At 44.5% G+C, this 16,658-nt stretch overlaps 1 protein-coding gene across 2 annotated transcripts in view; it reads right to left on the bottom strand.

The window, feature by feature from the left end:
* Nucleotides 1-3,860: 3,860 nt before the first annotated feature.
* LOC147437864 (DExH-box ATP-dependent RNA helicase DExH6-like) overlaps nucleotides 3,861-16,658 on the bottom strand; it is a 66,692-nt gene continuing 53,894 nt past the window's right edge. The window contains exons 9-16 of one of the 2 annotated variants that reach the window (XM_086487300.1): nucleotides 7,854-7,906; nucleotides 7,712-7,745; nucleotides 7,498-7,587; nucleotides 6,361-7,395; nucleotides 5,222-6,280; nucleotides 4,738-5,127; nucleotides 4,502-4,539; nucleotides 3,861-4,342 (exon numbers count right to left, since the gene is read on the bottom strand). In XM_086487300.1, coding sequence (XP_086343426.1) covers nucleotides 4,813-5,127; nucleotides 5,222-6,280; nucleotides 6,361-7,395; nucleotides 7,498-7,587; nucleotides 7,712-7,745; nucleotides 7,854-7,906 — 2,586 coding nt within the window. In that variant the 3' untranslated portion in view covers nucleotides 3,861-4,342; nucleotides 4,502-4,539; nucleotides 4,738-4,812. Of the gene's footprint in view, nucleotides 4,540-4,737; nucleotides 5,128-5,221; nucleotides 6,281-6,360; nucleotides 7,396-7,497; nucleotides 7,588-7,711; nucleotides 7,746-7,853; nucleotides 7,907-16,658 lie in introns of both variants that reach the window. The other variant, XM_086487299.1, reaches the window with a different exon arrangement.

Raw genomic sequence — 16,658 nt, 5'->3', positions numbered from 1 at the left:
TGCAGTCACCATCTACATACATGGTGCCTATACTAGCGCATGCAAGAGAACAAAATAATTCTAGCACTTTTAAAGCATACCTGGGACTCGTCAAATGTATTGGATGCTTTATGTAAGATTTTCACCCCAGACGCTTCCGACACACATCTTTTTTGTTTGGGGACACTCGCGTCTCCGTCTGCCAAAAAGCAAACACAATGTCTCTTATCTCTTGCGTAATACAATGACTTTGAGACTGTTGACATCGGCATGATTGCGATGGAAATGCTCCTGCTTCAACCTACTGTAATTGTGAACTAGCTACTGGAAAATTTTGTTGATGCAACCCTGTGAACCTCACCATTTTCAATTGCTTATAGACCTTGATGGATCCCCTTCGCTATTCACCAACACCAATAAAACTCTTTTTAGCTTATTGAGTATCAAGCATAGGCATTTCCATTGTGATTTGCCACAGTTGATTGATTTAGATCAGAAAGTCAAGATTCGACTCCATTGTTTGCGTATGTTTGATGAACGGTTTGGCACTCCGTCTATGTCTTCATCTACATTGCATGCACAATCTTTAAAGAAGACTAGAATTTTTCCAGTCACTTTATATGGAATGGGTATGTTCATGTTTTTGTGTTGGAAGTCTTTTCAGGACTTTTCATCCTCGGAGATTCTTGAAAAAGGTAGACGCTAGACTATAGACGAAGTTGAAGCATTGAAGGAGCCGCAGAAGACTTCGTGTCGCTTTTGGCGCAGCCCAAAGAAGCAAGCGTTGCAGACCTTTATGAAGTTCGAGTATCGCTCGACCCACACATCATAGTGGGCCGGTGACGAGTCCTTTCCAGGATTCAGCTCCTCCTCAGACAAGGATACTTTGACTTTGGTGATTGTGCCTTGTATGTTGTAGTATAGATTTCTCTAATCCATAGTGCAGCCGTCGAAAAGCTGGCTTCTCTAGAAGAAACCGAAAAGTGGCTTTCTTAGCTTCACAATTCATGTCTTTTGTAGCTTCTTGCTAGCAAAGCACCATTGTTTTGCAAATTATACTCATATCTTCAAGCGTTGACAAGCATAATGTATCCCATTCTCTTTTTCTTTGATGACTCGTTTCATCATGGCCCAATATTGTTGCATCTTATGTGTGGCTTCCTGGCAAAACGTGGTTGAATAATCAGTGCGGCCATGAGGGAACATCCCATCATTTCTTGGATTGTCCTTGACATGATCCTGAGATGAGTGAGACCACCCCATTGGATTTTGAAGCTTGCTGATGGTAACCAAAACCATTGTTTGTAATTATTGGATGCCCGATAATGTGAATCATTTGGAGGATGTTGTTGGTGTCCAATTGCTGCTTCCAAGGACGTGGACTACAATTCAAGCTGAAGGATCTGCAATGCTGCTGGTGCAACACCATCCCCTCTTTCAAGGTGCTCTCACCACACAAAAATGTTGCTACTAAATTCTCTCCCAGCCTATTGATGCTTCCATCCACGAGTAGCCATACACCTTGAGTGTAGTGAGAAGGTGATGGTTGTTGAATGTCTTGCTGCCACATCTGAGCTGGGACAGAGTAGACAAGAGCCTTGCCCGTTTGAAGGTTGGAGCACACTGGTTGCAATTTTTGAGTGCATTCACATCATTCCAAAACACTCATTAAGACAGATGGATGTGCAAGCCAAGCATGCTTACTTCAAGAGATGGGAGAGATGAGGACAGATTGCTGAATAGCATGCAAGGATGAAATGAAATGAAATGCTATATTAACATCTTCAAAAGACCAAAATGACCTATGAGACCAAAAAGTTACAATTGGTGAATCTAATACCATGTCTGAGTACGGAAATTACCAAGTTACAAAGTTACCAAGTTACAAAGAACTAAGACTAAAACACTAAGGCATTAAGGAGAAAGGAAATAAGGGGGGAGGGAAGGCGGGGGGGCGGGGGGAGGTTTGTGGGTTCAGATGAAATCTCTCATTGATCGCTGTCGGATCTCATCAACTTCCTCCATGGTCAGAAATCTGGTTGGGCATCTTGCATGTCGAGCTAGAGTGATCTGTATCTTCTGCTGCAACCTTCGTCGGTAGTGGGAGACCCCCCGAGGTCGTGGACGTCTTGATCTGTCAAGTTCAATGGCTCTGTCAAGCAGTGTACCTCTAGTATGAGTGGGCTGTAATGACTGCTCCGTTTGCTCTCCTCTCTCTGGTGTAAAGAACTCTGTGATTCGTCTCTGAGACTATCTTTCCCCTTATGTCCTCAACAAGCTCTCCCTAAGTCTACGCAACTCTAGCAGAAACAATCGAGACAGAGAAACGCTTAGCTACAACAACACGCATGGAGAGAGAGAGAGAGAGAGAGAGAGAGAGAGAGAGAGAGAGAGAGAGAGAGAGACGCTTAGGTACAACAACACGCATGAAAGGTAGATGGATATACATTTCAAGAAATCGTTAAAGTGGTTGGAGCCAAGGTTTGAAAAAAATAAACATAAAAGAGTAGTCTCACAAGAACAATCTTCAAAAGTGTGCTAAAGAACCATCCATAAATGCCTCACAAAGATACTTTTTGCACCACCTTTTCATACTATCACCCAACTGTAAGGGTGTGAGAGCATCACCAAGAAAAATACATGTCTTCTTGAGGATTAGGATTGACCCCTTCTTCAAGAACTCCTCCGCCAAGAAGGTGAAACGTAATGTAAGTTGAGAACTCTCTGGAACCTTCACTCCTCTTGCCCATCCTCCATGTCGCTGTGTGTAAAGGCTTCTCCATCCCCATCATGGACAAGAGGATTGTGACCTCTTTTTCAACATTGTTGACATCCTTGAGGCCAATGAATGTACATGTGAAGCACGTCCCACCTCCTTTGCTCTTCTTCAACAATCATGTTAATGATGGTAGGTGTAGAAGAAGCCTCTTCATATTTTCCTTTCTTAACGACCTCAATCCACTTCTTGGCCGTCTCCACTTTTTGTGTCTTGGGGATGACCTTGACCTAAGATGACTTTCCTTCCTCCTTGATGAAAGCACTTGCTCTTTGATAAAATGTTACACATGTTTTGCCTTACATTTGCTCAAACAGACATGTCTCATTTGTTGCAACAATACAATTCACACACGACATCCAACCATATTATGACTTAACATGTGCATATCATACAGAAGTCACTGGGCTAAGTTTCTACAGCTCACTACGCCCACAATGCCAAAAAGACCAAAAGGTTCCATCTGTGAGAGTGCTCTTATGCAGAGCCAAATTTTTTATACTCGTGATCAGATAAAACATGGAGTGAAAGGATGACATGACAAAAGTGAGCACGTCGAACTAAAGGATGCTGCTCAAGGAGTGCCATGAGATCCTCGAGTCCTTATTTGAGCACTTTGAGAAATATTCACAAATTCTACTTGTGTTTTTGTCAACCACTTAATGCCTTCCACACCTTTGCTTGTCCTTTTCACCTGTAAATTGCCTTGCTTCTTCAAAGAATCATATTACACCAACCTGTTGGATGTGCCCTCTTCATAGCATCATATTGCTGTCAAAGAGTCTATCCAATCAGAAAAAATGAGAGAGAGCAAAAGGAAGAATGTGACTGCTCCTGTTAAATGTGTAGAGTATGTCGTGCTCTCACCGACCCACAGAACATGTTATGCTTTTAGCTGCACCACTTCGAAGCATATTGATAAACCCACAAACCTCTCCACATTAAATCACTGTAGGGTAATACACGACACTTCTCCCAAAGTCAGCAATCGCGAGTAAACCACACCTTGTTTCCTACCCATATGACGAGCTTGTATAGATTATTGGCGATAGTGGACCCTACAACCACACAACATTTCAAGAACACCTTGGGGCATGCATGCACATATGGAACTTGACAAAATAACACAACACAAAATAACACTACAGTGCAGATATGTCTAATGCCATCATAGGCGGTGGCCTAAAAAAGCCTTCCATGCTAAAAACACCTCAACAATTTATATATACCATTGCGGACTTTTCTCTCCAAGGGGACTCTGGCTTACTCTTATTCAGGAGTTCCTTTCCACCTTTCATGCGTCGTAAAAAAGGGAAGATTCCACCAAACTGCCCTCACACTACTGGTCGCTTAGTTGGATAAAATCCCCTAATCATTAATTGATCGAATTTACAACATGTCTTCCAACATTATGTTAATGTATGAGTTCCATTTTCTATGCTGCTGCACACGTAACCACCAAGTCCTGTCCATAGGCGGCATCCGCTTAGCAGAAGAATTGTTGCAATAGAAATGCTTTTGGGACACTTTTTGACGCATTTCCACAAAAAGTAAGCCCACAAAACCTACTGTGCGCATGGCGATCCGCTGAAAGACAGAGGCGAGAATCACATTAGGTGCCATGGAATACAACCTTTATACATGATCTGAACATCATCGTGGCACCCCAAGGCAGCAGTAACTTGCCAAACAGCAATAACAACCAAAAGGATCTCATGCTGCACTAAAATAAGATGACCGAACAACCTGGCATGCTACTTCTGGCATCGACCTTGTGATAGAGCCTGTAGACCAAGCTACAATTAGTAAAACTAATTTATTTAATTGCATTGAAATACCAAACATAAACGTTGTCAAACCGCGTGCAAGGAACAATGTCAGCAATCTCGGGGAAAGGATGATGTACTTAAATATTTTTTAAAGAAAAAACAGTACTTGAAAAGGAATGAAGCAGCAAATTGTGGAGGATGCACGTTTCTTACTTGACAATGATTCGGCAGCATCAGTAAGAATATGTTCTGAGACCAGCTATCACGTCTACAATCATCGTGATAACCTTAACATAGAGTATCTCCCCGCTGTCTCTTCATATAATGGCCAGTGACATTAATAGATGTTTTAAGTTGCAAATGTGCTTGCTTGACCATATTATGAGGTGCACCTTTTTGCCGGGGCAAGCTGCTGCTGGGCTGGCTCTCCTCCACAGCCTCACTCGTCTGTACCTCTTCGTGCATGGTTGCTTCTTTATGCTGAGTGTTTGAAGAGCGCGATAATTTCTTGAACTGTACAATTCCGTCATAAGAGAGCAAGCAAGCAATTGCGAAAACAGAGTTCCCCAGGAGAGGGGGTAGCACCTGGTGTGGATTCTTCAGCTGAAAATTACGGAGCACAAATGTTCAAGATTTCCTATAAAAGAGAAAATAATAGACGATAGATGAGAAATCAGCAGGAGAAGAACGTGCATACTTTGAAGGCAATCGCTGCAGCAAGTCGCTCCCTTAAGCAGAAGAGTTGGGCAGCCTCAACAGCAGTTGCTTCAAACTTGAGCCACCGATCCGCAACCACTACAACACGCCTGTAAGGATCTGACATCAGATTCTTCTCTCGATCCTCCATCTCTGCATCCTCTTCATCGCTAACATCACTTGAATCATCCCCTTCATCCACATCCCCTTCCAATGGTGCAACAACCATCTCTAGGGACAACAAAAGCAGAGGATGCGGCCTCACGATAGTGCAGTTTCTTATGTACATCCACGATTCCCCACGTGTGACTTCATCAAATACCAGAAACGGATTGTGCTCCATTTTATGCTCAGTAATAGGGTTGAAAACGAGAGAATGGGGATGGATTTTCACTTTCATGCCCTGGGCAGTCTGAACGACAGGTTTCTTGCCAGCAACAGGAAGTAGGAGGCTACCAACCATAGGATATGAGTGAGCCACTACCAACGCGCGGACAATGCCTGGATCATGTGCGTTTAAGCTGCAAGCATTAGGCTCATCAGGTATAAATCCTTTTTTAGCAAGCTCCTTTTGCAACTGCTGTCGCATTCCAGCAATCATAGCCATGGTCGATGGAGACAAAAAATGCTTTTCACAGAAATTGGTGACCTTATTTTCAGCTTTTGCTTTTTCCCAACGATTGAAAGCAGCAACAATGGCTAAATCATCACTGAAACTACCATAGTCATTCGCCAGTGATTTCTTTGCGATGAGAGCTCTTTTCCTTTGCTCCGGCAGTGTAGGTAAAATGAAGGGGTCGCGATATCCTGACGCACAAGCTATTGTTAAAGCAGGGCCAAGACAATTTAGAAGAATACCAAGCAAAAGCATTTTGCTTGTAGATGGGTGGACAGGTAAAGATCCCAGTTGTTCTCCCAATTCTGTCAACTTTTGATCAGGAGTCAAGGCTCCAATATCTTGAAGAAGTCGAATAGCATTACAAATTGACAACTCATCTGGAGGCTCTAGGGCCTTGCAAAGAAACGCTTTAATGTCATGATTTGAATCCAGCAGCTTCACCTGTTATCAGAGAGAGAACTTGCATAAGAAGGTTGCGGACATTATTCAGGGAAGGGGAAAGCTTTTAGCAAGAGATATACCTGCAGACATAGTTCCTCGACAGACATCCGTTTAATTTCTGGTACTTTGAAATCTGGCAATGAATTTGCCCGTACCTTCGAATAAAGATGGTAGCATACACCTGGTTGGCAACGTCCTGCTCGACCCTCACGTTGTTTTGCACTAGCTTTTGAGATCCATGTCGTTTGAAAGGTGGAGACATTGCTGTAAGGATCGTAACTTTTCTCTTTCACACGGCCACTGTCAACAACAAACACGACATCATTTATCGTGATTGCCGTTTCTGCAATGTTCGTCGCAAGAATAATTTTTCGAACGCCACGATTTGGCGTTTGAAAGACCTTCCTTTGCTCAGCAGATGGAATCATGGAATGTAATGGTAGTATCAGAAACTTTTTTGGATCATTAAAAAGAGAGGATGCTTCTAAGCATGCTCTCGTTCGTGCAATATCTTCCCAGCCAGGCAAAAAAACCAAAATAGATCCAAGGTGGTCGGGAGGAATTCCTGCTGTAACTGTCGTACAGATTTTCCGTAGTAACTGCTCAATCAAAAGGACATCAATCTCATCTTGATCGATGCTGCTAAGATACTGCTCAAGTATCTCTGCTTTTTTGGCAGCAAGAGCTGGATCACCTTTCCGATTCTTATGATTGAGGAGTATCTCTTTGACCTCTGCTTTTCCATGCCGCTCAGCCCAATCCAGAGCAGAAGTCCCATCATGTGAGACTAAATCCATGTCAGCACCTCTAGACAGCAGTAGCAACACTTCTGAAACTCTACCTTTACCAGCAGCAACCATTAAAGGAGTAGTTCCTGTCAAAGAATGCTGATAGTTGCAAATACTTTGACTAGAATTTCTAGCAAGCATATCTATAAAAAGGTCAAAATCATCTTCCAGCCAAGCTAAACCAATCGCCTCATCCATGGCAGCAGCATCCTCCTCACTTAAGGGAGAGCCTGTGCTTATTTGGAGAGAAGGTTCTTCACAAGACAGCACACAATTTTTTTTGGCCCTCGTAGCAACTAAAACATCCTCCAAGTAGAATGACTGTACCTGTACATCCAGTCAAAGAAACACCTTCCAAGTATTAAAGTGAAAAATGATTTGTCGTGCAAAAAGCATCGACTTCATTGTGTCGGTCTATCAATGACTTACAGGATAAGTAAATCCTGGAATCTTGACAACTGGGCAATTATTGAAGTAGCTTGAAAACAGCTCTACATCGATAGTAGCGCTCATAAGAATCTGTTGTCAATATCAACAAGCAGGTCAGCACCAATAGTTTAACTGAACTGAAGTTTTCACACAAAACTGCAACCACCGACCACACCAACCTAACAAAATCAAGAAAAACAGGGGAGAGACTGACCAACCGCAGTTCTGGTTCAGCCGCCAGGAGGTCCCTGCGGTACAGAAAAAAAGAATAAAGCTTTGTAACTAGCTTAATAAATATTCAAGACACAAACTACAGTAATTTAAGTGAAGCTCTCTCTACCCAAACTACACCTCACCTCAGTGTTAAAAGGATAAAATCAGCATCACAGTCTCGCTCATGTATTTCATCCTGCATGTACAAAAGGCATAGGATCATGCGTCTAACCGGAAACATAATATCGTATTAACCGACAATTCCGTCAATCCATGCTAGCAAAGTGTTCTGTTGCCTCGCTGCACACTCACATGAGGTGATAAGGCACAAATTTTCCATTATTGCAAATGAATTAACTGTTCCTCTGAATGTAATTGGCACAGGTCTCCTCTATAGAGCAACAGCACGCTTATTCTCAATTTATGCCAGCAATAACAATGCATACATGCCATTTCATACTTGAATACAGGATAGGAACCAAAACAGGCCTTTAGACACAATACAAACCACCCGGCAGAAACTTACATAAACAGCACGATGACAACACCTTGCACTTCTACCCGCTAATTGTAATGGTACTAAATACGTGCAAAACACCTTTCATACTTCATTTCTAGAGACAGAATCCAGATGGCACGCGGGGATATGTAACAGGGGCGGCAACCATGTGCCAACGGAAAAGAACAGACTAAACAACTTTAAGCACTTCAAATGGCAAGTGAACTGAAAGAGAGAGAGCGAGAAATGAAATGAAATGAAATGTTATATTAACCTCTTCAAAAGCCAAAGTGACCTATGAGACCAGAAAGTTACAATGTGGTGGATCGAGAAATGAAATGAAATGTTATATTACTCTTTCTCAAGCTCCAGGTCACGCAGGAGACATATCCTGGCCTCTGTTGATACTCTGTTGTATCTCCCAGTCTCGATCCGCAGCTGGTGTGAAGATGTGCGTATCTGGCCAATAGCACAGCGTATCCCATGAGACAAGTGGGTACCAATGTATTTGGGTCTTGTCACAAAACCGTCCTCCGTAAGCTGAAGAAGATGCTCTCTGTAGAAAGCCATCTTCGTGCCCAGCTCCCGTGCTAGCTGTATCCATGTCCTCCTGGTGTCTAGCTGAGTCAGGTCCTAGCGGATGAGCCTCGTGATCTCGGCTATGTGAGAGTCAGAGAGGGTGCATCCAGTGAGTACTCAAAGGGGGGCAGTCTGTCTATGCTGAACCCATGCGCCTGAAACCATGATGTCATCTCCCGATTCCAGCATGCTGTATCTCCATGCATGGCTACCTATCGAGAGGACTCAAGTGCAAGGCGGGCATGTCTATTTCTGGGAAGTTCCCACATGCAGTACATGAAAAGCATTAAGTTCTAAAAGCATCACGCCTCCCAAAAGCAGCCAGCGCTAATCATGAAAATCCGTACAACTGCCACGTCAACATGCAACGGCGCAAAACGCGGAAATTCGTTTAGTGCCACATCAACATGTTGGCAAAAATTGTTGGATGTCCGTACAACTACACATCATCATATTTTTACGCTGGGTCTTTTGTGGCTTCTGTTTCTAGTTCCTTGGGCCCCATCGGACGGGGTCCCATAAGTTGGTACAAATGTCTTTATAATTAGGCCCACTTGGCGAGGACTTGCAAGTTGGTGAAAACTTCTTCTGCTGCTTCTTCTTAGGGTGCTGCTTCTTCTTAGGGTTCAGGCCCCTCGGCCAGGATCTATAAGTCGGCTCAAGTCTTCAATGGCTTGACACATCAGTAGTTTGTGACACCCCCCCTTCTTGCAACAAAGTAATCGTCCGCGATTACAGCATATTTGCAGAACAACTCAAGTTAGCTCAAAAATTTCTGAGGGACAATCACTTTTCTCATTCCAAATTAAAGCTCTTGATATCCTGGGTCGTTGGCTTCCCAAAAAAAAACCATCCAATAGATATATATTCTCACATATGCATGTTACAAGACATAGAAACATATAGCCGCCGATGAACACACCCCCCGCAAATAACCATTCAGGTCTGGGCCATGACCCTTTCAACGACTCCCTCATCACTCCAACAAATAACCTAAAAAGGTCCGAGCCATGAGATATAGAGGCCTTTTACAACCAAACGCCCCCCATACCGCAGCTTGCATCATTTGGAGGTGTTGAAAGTAACCACTACTCAGACTTCTAAATACTCCCCCCCCTAAATAACCATCCAAGCCCGGGCCATGAGTAAATACAACACTTTTCAAACATTCAATACTCCCCCCGGAAATAACTACAAGGGTCTGCCCAAGGGCCCTTATAAACAGTAAAAAGGATGCCCAAAAGCTCCAATTCTAAGATCTCTTGCACCCAAACGCTTCTACAACCCAAAGCTCAGGTAACACTACCAGGAACCAGCCAGCGCAAAACGAGGGAATCCGTACAACTACCACGTCAGCACTATCAATGCAATTTACCGAAAGCTGCCCCAAACTTCAAGCTTTCCATATTTAGGTTTTAGGCCTTTCAATTGGTGCTCCATAAGTTGGTGGGGGTTAGGATTTTATCCCTAACCCATTAGGCCCCTCGGCCCATCTTCTTGGTTCTTGTCCTCTCGGCCGGTTCTTTCCAATTTGGCATGCCACATCAAAACTTTGTAGCACAGCCTTGCAAGAATAGGGGCCTTTGGTCACTTTTCCTTCGGAAAAATAGGGCACAGAGAGAGAGAGAGAGAGAGAGAGAGAGAGAGAGAGAGAGAGAGAGAGAGAGAGATGAAATATAATATTAACGTCTTCAAAAGGCCAAAATGACCTATGAGACCAAAAGGTTACATGTGGTGAATCTAATACCAGGTCTAGGTACAAAAAGTACAAAGAACTAATAGTGGGTAGGGGTGGGGTGAAAGTTGATACAAAGGGAAGACAAAGGGTGAGCTGATACAATGGAGCTCTTTGACAGACGAGGCATCATATACATATACATCAATATCCGGGACGGCTCTTATGTCGCGCCAATATGGTATGGATTCTCTATCGCAGTGTGCGTCGATATCGAGAGGGCCCTTTCATCCGTGGGCGACAGGACCGCCCCAACTCTATCGCCCGATCAAGCAGTATGCCTCTGGTACCTCTGGTGTTGTTATGTTGTGGGGACTGCTCGAACTCCTTTGTCTGACTGAAAGAAAACTGTGATCTTCCGCTGTCGCTGGATTTCTCTCATTGTGCCCCTCTTCAAGAGGTCTTCTCTGGGTTTGCGAATCTCCAGTAAGTATAATCCGAGGCATCTCTGATCCTCGTATCTCATGACCATAGAAAGTGGCCCAAAACCCTCTCTGAATAGACAGTGAAAGCGGCCTCGTATCTCATAGTATACTGGGAAGTGACATATGTAATGTAGCTCTGTCTCTGGCTCTATTTGGCACATCTGACAAATTCTGGACTCAACGGGTACTCCTCTAAATCTGTCTTTCTCGATCTCTAGCTAATGTGAGGATGTGCGTATCTGACCAATAGCACATCGTATCCCGTGGGATAGATGTCACAAACGGGAGCGCATAACAATATAAAATACATTCGGATAAACAGACTTTATCACTTAGTACTGAAGCCAAAGGATATAGAGAGAGAGAGAGAGATAGAGAGTGAGAAGATCGACACAGTACTGGGGACCAGAAGATGGGTTGGTCCCCCCCCCCGTAATAGTATCTTTATTACTGAGGAGAAGTCTATACAAGCACTTGAACCGAACGTATTACCACGTTCGTTCTAGAATAAGACTTGATGGTTCCCGGAAGCCTCGGCTTCCGATTCCTAGGGCAAAACCCTATTCCAAGGAACTTCCGTTCCTTATTCCAAATCCTTGAGAACCAAGGTTCTCGCCTCTGGATCACACCTTCCAGACTCAGGGCATGGCATCCCTGCAACTCTTTTCCGACTCTGTTTCCAGAGTCCTGTTCCTACAGAATAACTCCTCTTTCTTGGACACGAAGTCCTTTCCTTGGGAATTTCAACTTCCGGATCACATCTCGAGAGTCTACCTCTCTTCAATCCGTGGATCTGCTTCCCAAACTTGGGTACGAAATCCTTGGGCTGAGCTAGCTCTAGTTTCTCAGAGCGCTTTTCTCTTGCAGAGGCTCATACCTTCCTCTGCTCCTACTCCCTCACTAAGAGGAAGTACACCTGCAAACAAATACTCAGAGTTCATAACATGAAAATCGTTACCTTCAAAGTCTTGACGGTCGAAACGCAACTCCGTTCTCGAAAAGCAATTCCCCAGAAGAGATCTCTCCATAGAAAATCCTCTCTTCCAATCCTACACACAAAAGAGGTGTGTTCTCGGGTTCCTTCTCGTAAATCAGCCCCGTCTACGACGTTTATGGGCTGAAAACAGAGAAAAACAGCAACTTGTCGCGATGGAAACACGCTTCATAGACACTTCTTCGCAAGGGAACTCGCGCACTGGGTCTTGGCGACATCTGGTACACTTGGGGCAGCCATGGGCATCACCGGCAGCGTGTTCTTTACGGCGTCTGAAATCTGCAGTAGCATCTCCTCCTTGCAAAGATTGGTCCTTCCCTCTAAGTGAGGGCATGTGATGCTTTTATAGCTCCTAGCCACGGACACGAATAGCTGCTCGCGTAGAGATCGTGGCCGTTTTTTTTTTTCTTTTTTTTTTTTCAAAAATCTTTTTTTTCATTTTTTTTTTTAATGTTCTGCCAGAAAAAGAGAGAGAAAACGCTGGCTGATCTGTTGCCTTATTTATCAGATGGCTGCCCACTTATTAAGTGGGCGGCCGGCGTATTTTAAAAATAATCTGAACCTGCCCAAAAACTCAATAAAACCTTATAAGTTAAAAACAATGCTTTCACAGCACTTCCCAGGCGTCCCTGGATGCAATCACATGCACAGTTGCAATGCAGACATAGACTTTCTCGCGAGAAACCATCTGCTTTCCCGAAAGGCAATCCCGCTTTTCCTCAAAGTTTCCTCTGAACCCATCTTCATTCAAGTGCTTGCTTTTTCCTTGTGCACAATTCTAACACAGTTCGGAATTTCCTCCCGACTATGGATATTCCCTTTCCGATGCACCCGTCACCCACCTTGTGACGCATCAGGAATACCCATCACCTAGTCCTTTCCTACCGAACTTACGATACAATCTCCTTCACGATGCTCTATGTCACCCATCCTATGACGCATCAGAGATGTCCGTTCCCGGATGGTCGGATACTTCTTTCCGATGCTCCCTGTCACCCATCCGATGTGACGCATCAGAAGTACCCGTTCCTCGTGGCCTTACAGATATTCCCGTTCTCAGTGCTCCCGTCATTACTTTGAATGACGCACTAGGAATACTCTGTACTCGGACGTCTCCAGTGAGAAAAGCCCTCTCACTTAAAATTCCAATAATTCATTTAGAATTATTTTTCCTTGGTGTTCCAAGCGAGAAAACCCTCTCACTTATAAATCCAATAATTCATTTAGAATTATTTTTCTGTAAGATAAAGCCAATTTAACAACAAAAGATGAGTATCCATGTATCATGGTCTGATCACAAAACCATCCTCCATGAGTTGGAGAAGATGCTCTCTATAGAAAGCCATCTTCGTACCTAGCTCATGTGTGGGTTGTATCCATGTCCTCTTCGTATCCAACTGAATCAAGTCATGTCTGATGAGCCTGGTAATCTCTGCTCTTGAGAGGGGGATGGAGTGTCACCAGCGTGTGACTACTATCTATCCTTTTTGTTGATTTCTTTCTTATTATCTATTTACTTTCACTTTTTGGAAACACCCCTCGGGAAATCTAACTGCCCTACATTGCATAGCTAGTGTGGAACTGTCCAAAGGGAGTCCAGGCCTGAGGGCAAGAGAGCACTAAGGTTGGACAAGGACTATGGTTAGCCAAGTGGGGTCATTGACTAGCCAAAGTGGAATCCTTTGCTACAGAGGCTACATTTCAGTTATGGATGTGGCCGCAGTGTACAAAGAGGGTCGGATGACCTAGAAAGATACAATGGCAGCATCTCCTAAAATTTAGGGAACTGCTATTTTGGGACCTGAAAACGTCTTCGCGTCATACGTGCAGTTTGACATGGGGATCATTTTGTTACTCTGTGGCCAAGTCAACAGAGGCTGCAGGTGAGATATTTTTAGACCCGAGGGTCTAAAGCGGGAAAATGCACAAATGAGTGACACTTGGCACTCTGAGGCCAGTTTACTACTTATAGAGAAGGCAAAAACGTGATTTATAGCTGGGAGGCTCATTTTGCAAGTCTCTGTCACAGGTTAAGAGCTATGGAGTGCTTGCTTTCCCTCTTATGCACAGTGCGGTGCCAGGAGTGATGCCCTGCACGCTACGCACTGCCCTCTCTCTCCCCTTTGGCAGTATGTTATGCCCCTCTAGTGGGCTCTTCATTTGACCAATGTACAGTTGTGTGGGTTCATGCGCGATTGCCGAGGCAAGAGCCTCTTGCACAGGTACTGGATTAGCTAGCGGCTAATCCCCCCGCAAGTACAGGTGAATTCGGAGAGGTTTCACGCCAGAAATCTCGTCCGATTCAAAGGGCAAGTAGCCCTACAGGTGCGGGAGCTCGAGGACTTGCTACGGATGCGACCGGCACGCGAAACGGAGCCCGAAACAGTAAATTACAGCCTGCTGTGTATTTTTGCAGGTTTAGGGTTTTGGCCCTAAACGGACCCTAATACCCCCAGGAGGTTCGGGGACGCAAGGGGACCACTGAATAGGTGATCTGGCGCATTTTCAGGGCTGAAAACAGAGAATTCAGCGTGCTGCAGATTCTCAACAGGTTTTGCAAAGTGCCCGTATGCGTCGGGAAAGTCACTCAATGCGTGGGAATACTGACTGTGAAGGGTTCTAGTACAGTTATGTTGCCGAAATCGGGCTGGAACAGTAGAAATTCAGCCGAGTTTGTGCGGGGCAGCTTGTAGGAACCACAGCGTTTATTCCCTCTTTTGAACAATAAAGAAATACTGAAAGGGGCGCCTAAGTTAGGGGCCAATCTGGTGTCCGTCTACTCATACAGGTGCAATCTAGCAGCCTATATCCCTCTCCCCTTTGTTGTGTCTTGAAAGTACAGGTAAAATAGACGACTAATCATGGGTGAAAGCTAAATCAAGGTTTAAAGTAAAGTCTACCGCCCTTTTCGGATTGAACAGGCCGGTTTCATGGTTCCATCGACGGGATTAAATCACTTTTTCCCATAGAAGTGAGCCATGGTCAGGTTGGGCTTGAAGACACATGGGATCATAGACCAGACACAGGGAATTGCAATTATGGCTGACAAACCAGATGAGGTGACTGAAGAGGTTTCCTCTTCACAGGGTCAATAGACACATGAAGTGGGTGAGTAATCAAGACCACCACAGACGGATGATGATATATTCAGGACCCAGTTGGCTACTGCTGTGGCTATGTTCACACAAGTAATGCAGAACCCGAGGTTTTTAGCCTTTCTGCAACCTCCTGTTCCGTCTCAGCAAGTTGGGTCACTGGATCATATTCAAAAGCCTGTTAAGGCTCGAGCACAGGTGATTCATACCGCACAGTCAATGGAAACACCTGTACACTTGATGGAGAACATGCAGTCTCCACAACCTATGCCTAAGGTGCAAGAACAGGTGGCTAAGATGCCAGTATTTCAAGCTGTACCAGTTCAGCCCGCCACCTTTCAGCAGTCTATAGCTGGTTCTAATGGGTAGGGAAGCAACCTACAGGCTATGCAACAGGTCTTCCCACCACCTTCAGTACACCCTCGCTATTTTGGAGGTGGATCCGTATTCCAGAGCATGGCTGGTCATGCACCTGGAAATCAGTTTTACACGCAAAGAACAGTGTTTGAGGGTGCTCAAACGATGATGCCTAACCCCATGTACAGTGTCATGGGTACGCAACCAGGGTTTCAGAGCACTCAGGGCCAATTCGGGATGCCACATTCAAATTTTGGTATGGCTGGAAGTACAAATCAGCAGCCAAATATGGCATTTCCACGTCAACTTAATTGCGGTCAGGGAACACAAATGAACTCTAACAGTGTTCCCATGTTTCAGTCACTTCCATATGACAATTTAACACCGCTGGAGAGGCCAACTCCGTACAAAGAAGGTGGCAAAGGTGTGACATTCACGACCTTTACAGGGTTTGATGACAGGAAGAAGGCTCTTTCATTCCTCCAGCAGTTTGATAAGGCCTATGCAGGGGGAAACTTTACAGAGGCTTCAAAGGTCCGCAAGGCAACCACTTTCTTGACAGGGAATGCGGGACAATGGTGGACAACTTTATTGCTTCAAGGGCAAGCTCCGTCCACATGGATTTACTTCAAGCAGATTTTTGCAGCAGCATGGTTATCTGATGACTTTGAAGCAGATGTCATGACAGAATGGCACCAGCTAAATGCTGCCACTTGCAGAAATCTGGATGATTACAATCGGAAGTTTTGGAAAGCTCTACTTCCAGTAACTTCCTATAGGTTTGTGCCATTAACAAAACAGATTGAAAAATACTGTTGTGGCCTACCCAAAGGATTGAGAAAATACTGCACGAAGACAAAAGTCACTATTTTGACGCAGCTCATCGAGGTAGCAAACACTGGCAATGGTTTGCTCAAGGGAGAAGATTGTGAATTTAACACTGGCGTCAATGCAGGATCAGGCAAGAAAAATTCAGCCAAGAAGCATGTTCCCAATGAGGCTCCTAAAGGGATTCAGGAGTTAGCCAACGCAGGGAAAGACAAAGCTACGACTGAATCAGAAAAAAGACCAGCAAAGAAACGGAAAAGAAGTTTTCCTCGCAAGTCAGAAGAGCAAAAGAAGGTCCTTAGGACAGAGAACAAATGCTTTATATGTGAGCAGCCTGGCCACATTGCTTACAATTGTCCTACAAAGAAAAGGCCAGCTGATTCTGATGACAAGGAAGACAAGAAAGGAAAGAAGCCCATGGCTGGTCTAGTGCCAG

This window comes from Adiantum capillus-veneris, chromosome 17, assembly GCF_014529385.1.
Source record: "Adiantum capillus-veneris isolate H3 chromosome 17, ASM1452938v2, whole genome shotgun sequence".
NCBI lineage: Eukaryota > Viridiplantae > Streptophyta > Polypodiopsida > Polypodiales > Pteridaceae > Adiantum > Adiantum capillus-veneris.
Note: the sequence above shows the minus strand (reverse complement) of the source record. Positions and strands in the feature narration are given on the sequence as shown.